This window comes from Amphimedon queenslandica, unplaced genomic scaffold (genome assembly GCF_000090795.2).
Source record: "Amphimedon queenslandica unplaced genomic scaffold, v1.1 AMPQUscaffold_13483, whole genome shotgun sequence".
NCBI classification, from domain to species: domain Eukaryota; kingdom Metazoa; phylum Porifera; class Demospongiae; order Haplosclerida; family Niphatidae; genus Amphimedon; species Amphimedon queenslandica.
The window spans coordinates 101,484-108,505 of NW_003546281.1; the positions used below are offsets into that span (position 1 = coordinate 101,484).

At 33.9% G+C, this 7,022-nt stretch overlaps 1 protein-coding gene and 2 long non-coding RNA genes across 4 annotated transcripts in view; 2 read left to right on the top strand and 1 right to left on the bottom strand.

Annotated features, from left to right (window-relative positions):
- The first annotated feature begins 2,761 nt into the window (after window positions 1-2,761).
- On the top strand, window positions 2,762-4,247 carry LOC109580641 (uncharacterized). 2 transcript variants are annotated; one of them, XR_002184300.1, is made up of 4 exons: window positions 2,762-3,122; window positions 3,182-3,294; window positions 3,911-4,067; window positions 4,164-4,247. It is a non-coding gene; the product is annotated as an uncharacterized LOC109580641 (long non-coding RNA). The 2 variants fall into 2 exon arrangements; XR_002184299.1 differs by having other exon boundaries at window positions 3,195-3,294.
- A 243-nt stretch (window positions 4,248-4,490) lies between these two features.
- LOC109580642 (uncharacterized) lies at window positions 4,491-5,215 on the top strand. Its single transcript, XR_002184301.1, has 2 exons — window positions 4,491-4,613; window positions 4,839-5,215. It is a non-coding gene; the product is annotated as an uncharacterized LOC109580642 (long non-coding RNA).
- Window positions 5,216-6,332: 1,117 nt separating this feature from the next.
- Window positions 6,333-7,022, bottom strand: part of LOC109580627 (uncharacterized) — a 4,566-nt gene continuing 3,876 nt past the window's right edge. The window contains exons 2-3 of the mRNA XM_019994029.1: window positions 6,896-7,000; window positions 6,333-6,849 (exon numbers count right to left, since the gene is read on the bottom strand). Coding sequence (XP_019849588.1) covers window positions 6,563-6,849; window positions 6,896-7,000 — 392 coding nt within the window. The 3' untranslated portion in view covers window positions 6,333-6,562. The remainder of the gene's footprint in view (window positions 6,850-6,895; window positions 7,001-7,022) is intronic.

Genomic DNA, 7,022 nt, shown 5'->3' on the forward strand with positions numbered 1-7,022 from the left:
TTTCTTTCCCAGACTATCTTTCTTAACATTTTAATTCCTTTAAACTTTTTGGCTAAACCAGAATTGAGTTGACTGAAACATCTAGCAATTACTATAACAGTTCACTTCTGGAGAAGTCTTTTAGATAAATCTATCTCTTACATGATTGCCATGCCCGAATGTCCAATTATTTTAGCACCTTGCTTACATTAATGTAACTGCATGGTGTGACAAATTTATCTTACAAGGTTGTTCACTTTTTATCTAGCTGTCAACATAATTTTGCATATAGACTGATTTTTTTGAAGATTATTGTATAGACTTTGAGGCATACGGTCTAGATTACATGCACTTTCTGTAGTGATCAATCCCACAAATCAAAAGATTAAGGTTTTGGGGCAGGTTAAAACTTCATTCAGTTCATTGCTAATGAACATGTATGCAACAGTCGTACAATCATTTTATTGAAAATTATTTTGCAAGCCAAATTAATTATAGTAAACAAAACAGGCCTAAAGAAAAAATCAAAATTAATATTTATAGTTTGTTATTTCCTCCAATGTATTTCATGGATAGACAACTTTAGCAGAATCAACACTCCAACTTCCCCACCAGTCACCTTTATCCCAATTAAAGCTGACCTCCACCCTGCCACCAAAGGTATCTTGGATTACAAAATGATATAGCCCATAATCGTAATAATAAGCATCACCTCCTACTTCATATTCTTTTATCATTATTTTTTACAGACGATGAATGCACCATCACCATAACTACTCCTTTATTCCAGGCTTCCGTAATATCTTTATTGGTAAAATCCAAGGACTTATCTAAACAATCGCACGTAATCCAGTTTGCAACGCCACTGTCCTCGATATCTTGTTTATCCATTTCATGTGAATAGTGAAAATGTCCAGCTTTGGCTATTTTTATATTACTCTTAACATTGTGATCAACAAAAACGCCCAACTTATGGCCTTTGGTTGACATTGCCATTGAGACCCATGAATTACCACCGGATCCAATGAACTTTATTCCCTTGTAATGGATGCAATTCATCAATTTTTGCGAATCTGGAAATGGCGCATCACCTCTGTACTTCAGTACACGCAATTTATGACAATCAACTTCTGCTCTTTCGACAATCTCTAATTGATCAGCACTTACTTCAAATCCTTTAACAGTAACAGTTAACGGTGTATTGACATTGGTCTGCTTGCCATTCAGCTTAGCGATCCACCTGTGTTCTCCTTCAGCAGTACCACCTGGTATGGTAAAATATAACGGAGCTCTTATGTCCGAAATAATTTTAGGAGGCATTGATGCATTGAATTTTGTGTTAGCAGCACGATCTATATCATGATGAAAACCATTATCCTTTGTAGATTTAGTCCATTTAACATCTTCTTCAAAATTCAGCGAGTATATAACGACATGTTTTTGCACGTATTCTATTATCTCATTTTCACTTGCCTCTCCATTGTAGTTGACCGAAACAAATACACTGACCTGCATTACACCATTATTGTAGACCTTGGTTCCTTGCTCATCCCGAAATTTATCAGCATATATATTGACCAGTATGAGAAGGGCCGGATCAATAGCTGACATTGTAAACATCTTGTCAACACTAGAAAGGTTTATTCCTCACTAGTCTTATCTACTGGAAATGGTCTCGTTACTTTTATACAGTAAGAGGAGGACAGAGGAAGGAAACATGTTCCTCTGATTCACTTATTGTTCTCAAGAGAGACAAGACAAAAGACCTAATGCACTATGTATAAGTTATATTATGTGCTGTCAAACAGTACAACTACAGCAGACTAATATCCTGTTCAGTTGGTCAAACAGACTCATGTTTATTGCACTAGCAATAGTACACATGCATGGTGAAAGTAGCCTTGTCACTAGGCCCATGAAGAGAAGGACAGCCTTTACACATGTACATGTGTAAAGGATCATTGGACGGTAGATAATTTATTTATTTATGACTATACTAATAATTATTATTGTATCTTAACTGTATTTTTTATTTTACTTTCTGGAACATTATATAAAATTTGTAACTTTGATTCATTTGTATTGTGTCCAGAAGTTTCTGGAACCTTATGATTTGTATAAATAGGCTTTGAGTTATTGTGTTTGGTGTCCTCCATTTACTGTATTATTTCTAATATTTCTCATAAAAGTCAAATGGATCTTTGACAACTTAATTGAGAGGATAGTCATGCATGTCCCATAATTGTAGCATGTGATTAAAACTGTGAATGGGATAATGAAACTTGTAAAAAGTATACATATTATATTATATAAACAAAAGTATATAAAGGAATGAGTGTCATTCTTACATATTGTAATTGATACATTATATGTACTTTATCTGGCATATGGCATAGATTACTATTAAATGTGATTACAAATACCAGTGGGGACATAATTGGTAGATGTGGTTCTGTGTAGACTAAACACAAAAAACCAAAAATAAAAATGAAAACCAATGCCATCAACAGATATAGATATCCATAAACAAATGATAAACAATGCAGCTGCTGGATTTTGTGAACACATTCAGTAAAAAGTAACCTGATTTATTAGGTCTATTGTGATACACAGTGATGCTGTTGCTATTGCTGGTATAGCCAGAGTATTGTTTGCATAACATACATGTACAGTAAGTAAATGGATGCATGCCCTCATGACTGCTCACAATAGAGCATTGTCTAATAATGATCATGACTCATGAGGGAGGGCTAAGATGCTGATTGAACATTTTTGGCTGATATGGTGCTTTTGGGGTGTTGAGTAAAAATATGACAGTCTTCCCATTGTGTATTACCTATATTAAGTTTGTATTATGTACATGTACAGTATATGATTATGTGCATCTTTCTTGTTCCCTTTCTCTTTACTTCTTAATTTGGATCCCTCAATTTTCATCTTTGATTTCTCCCTCTCTTATTTTTATTATTTCCTTCCAATTGTATTTCTCCTTCTTTATGTATCTTCAGGCTGTTACAATCTGCAAGGCTCGGATTATTACAGTCATTTTTGTGAATACCATGCAGTTTATTAAGTTGTTCATAAATTGTACATCTGTGAGTTGTCATTGCACCAGCTCATGCAAGTTCAGTGGTCATTGGCAGGTATAAATTAACCTCCTGGGGAGGATATGTTAACTATTACATGTATGATGTACACATAGTTTCTAATTGTAGGTATACTCAGAGAGTTATGTTATCACTGATGTTGAGCACACCATTCTATAGAACTGATCATACACATTAGAAAAAATACAGTCTGGAAGAACCTTAAAAGGTAAGTCATGGAAATATTTTGTTTGAATTAAAACTTTTAGATCGTTTTACTGTTGAGATAATGTAAATTTTTGTTCCAGTTTTGGTGTGTGTGTGTGTGTGTATTGCTTGTCATTAGCCATTGTATAGATGCTGCATTATTTGTTTGCTTTGTGTTTGGTACATACATCAATGCCCTCATGACTGCTCACAATAGAGCATTGTCTAATAATGCTCATGACCATACAGCATGCATGAGATTGATAGCATTGTTTCCATAGCATACACGTACAGTATAGTAAATGAATGCATGCCCTCATGACTGCTCACAATAGAGCATTGTCTAATAATGATCATGATTCATGAAAGAGGACTAAGATACTGATTGAACATGGTTGATTAATATGGTGCTCTGTTTGTGGTTAGTAAAACTATGACAGTCTTTCCTTTGTACATTACATGTACCTCTATTGAGTTTGTATTATGTACATGTACAGTAATGATTATGTCCAATCTTCACTATCTTTCTTGTTCTCTCCCTCTTTATTTTTTTTCCTCGGCCTTCCTTTTTCCATTCTCCCTCTCTCATCTTCTCTTATTTTTTTCTTCTATCTTTCTCCTTCCTTTCCTCTCTTCAGGCTGTCATTATCTGCTATACTACTCCCAAATCATTATTAAGGTTACTTTGAAAATACCAGTACCAGAAGACTCTTAATTTAGTCATCCATAAATTGTAAATAATATTAACAGACTATTAACTATTCTTTTGCACCAGCTCAAGTTGGCAATTGGCAGGTATAGATTAACCTCTCAAAGCTAGAGAGAGGGAAATTGTTAATTGCTATTACATGATGTATGATGTACATGTACATCTTGTTTCTATAATTGTAGGTATACTCAGAGAGTTATGTTGTTCTTGCTAATATTGAGCATCACACATGGGAGAAAATACAGTTGGGAAGAAAACCTTATTAGATACACATGTATATATGTTATGATAACACAATTATTTGTTTTAAAGTAATGTAAGTTTGTCCATGTTTTCAGTGTATGTGTGTGTGCATGCTTGTCATTAGGGTACTGCATTATTTGTTTGATTGTGTTTGGTACATGTACATACAAAATGCCCTCATGACTGCTCCCAATAGAGCATTGTCTAATAATGCTCATGACCATATGGCATGCATGAGATTGATAGTATTGTTTTCATACACGTACAGTATAGTAAATGAATGCATGCCCTCATGACTGCTCACAATAGAGAATTGTCTATGATTCATGGGTGATCAAGGACTAAGATATTGATTGAATATGGTTGGCTGATATGGTACTGTATGTGTGGTTAGTAAAACTATGATACTCTTCTCTTTGTACATTACATGTACCTCTATTGAGTTTGTATTACGTACAAGTACAGTATATGATTGTGTGCATCTTCACTATCTTTCTTATTATCTTTTTTTCTTTATTTCTTAATTCGGATCCCTCAATTTTCCTCTTTCCATCCTCCCTCTCTCACTTTTTATTTCCTTCTTTCTGTCTTTCTCCACTTTTTCCTCTCTTCAGGTTGTTACAATCTGCCACTGGATCTAAGGTCATTTTTGTGAATACCATGCAGTTTATGGAGTTGTTTATTGTAAATCTTTGAGCTGTCATTGCACCAGCTCAAGTTCAGTGGTCATTGGCAGGTATAGAGTAACCTCCTGGGAGCTAGAGAGGGAGGATATGTTAACTATTACATGTATGATGTACATAGAATAGTCTTTAATTGTAGGTATACTCAGAGAGTTATGTTATTGCTGATGTTGAACATCATTCTATAGGACTGATCATACATATGAGAGAAAAAAGAACTTAAATAGTTACACTTGTGCTAGTATTATGATAGCTATGGAGATATTTTGTTTGAATTAAAAACTTTTTTAGTGTTGACATAATGTAAATTTTGTCCCAGTTTTTGGTGTGTGTGTGTGTGTGTGTGTGTATTGCTTGTCATTAGCCATTGTATAGATGCTGCATTATTTGTTTGCTTTGTGTTTGGTACATACATCAATGCCCTCATGACTGCTCACAATAGAGCATTGTCTAATAATGCTCATGACCATACAGCATGCATGAACTTGATAGTATGATTGTTTACATAACATACATGTACAGTATAAGCAGTTATAACTGCATATGCTCAATAGAACATTGTCAATCAATGCTCATGGTAACACGTACCCTCTCATTTCATATAACCATTAACCTATGATGACACTGATGTATTGAGGACCATTTTGTTGTGTAATGGGGCCTCTGATCAAGTGAGATTATTGCTACCACGATAGTATCATTATTATTACCATTATTATTATTATTATTATTATTATTATTATTATTATCATTATTATTACCATTATTATTATTATTATTATTATTATTATTATTATTATTGTGGGTGTGTGGCAAACCTCTTCTATTACAATTATTGCCAAATCACAAAAAGGGGAAACTATGTTTCCAGACTTGACTCCACCCACAAACTGCAAAAGTTTGAAGAGACACTTGGGTGACTTGGCCCTGCCCTTTAAAAAGAGTGCATGTTGCGTAGTTAATGGCAACTATGTCTCAAAATGGCCAACTACCAACACTAACAGAAGAAAATGAGAATTAGTGGACTTGTGGACTTCATAACTTATAATGACTAGCAGTGGTTATTAGTATTAATCAAGAGTGGATTTTTAAATGTATTATATTCATAAAAAAGCACGTTTGTTGCTAATACCATATACCAGTTTATTTTCACAGTAAAATAATTATTTTTTGCAAATTTTGTGGTTTTTTTGCTCCTATGCAAAATTTTTCCACAATAAAATTCTGCATTTCCATTGGCACATGGTTCAGACTGCAAGCCATTCACAAAAATTAATCCCGCAAAATTTTAGAAATGTAAAATTCACGAAAATTTTATACTATGAAAATAAACCAGTGTACAGTAATTTCCACAAGTACTTGTAAAAACATGTGTACATGCATATATGCTTTGCTTGCTTAGGCTCGCCGCCTTAATCTTTAATATTTGTAGATAATAGGAAGGGAGCAACATTGTAAAAATGGCAAGACTAACTATAGAAAAGAAAAGACTAACTATAAAATATTAACTATTAAAATTATAAAAATTATGCTTGTAGTGTTAAAATAGTAGCAAAATTAAACAATTAATTGTTTGTATAATCAGAATCTTATGATTAGTTATAAAAACTACGGTACATTAAAAAAGAAAGTTTTGTGTAACAAAGACACAATTCCTACGTCTTTTTTATACCAAGTGAAGATCTAACATTACGCGCTATATCCCCATTTCCCATGTGATTGTCGAGGACATCAATCACTTCTCTCCATGTTGGAAAAGAAGTTTCCTTGTTCAGCCAGCATTGCAGTACCCTGTTAAGTTTTGGCTTAGGATCCCTTCCTGGCTGTTCAGCTAATTTACCCAATACGCTGGACGAGACACCGAGGAAACCACCAAGTATCTCCCAACGATATGCTATCTCTGAAAGGAGCTTGAATAATTTTTGAAACGTTGGTTTGCTGTCTATAATAATGCATTAAATTTAATTGAAACCAAATCATATCATTACCTTCAATAGACGATGCTAATGTCTTGCTCAGGATTTTATCAAGTTTTGCTCTTTCACTGTCAGTTTGTCCAGCGGATAGATTAGCATATAATTTATAATCTTCATCTTCATCATCATCATCATCATC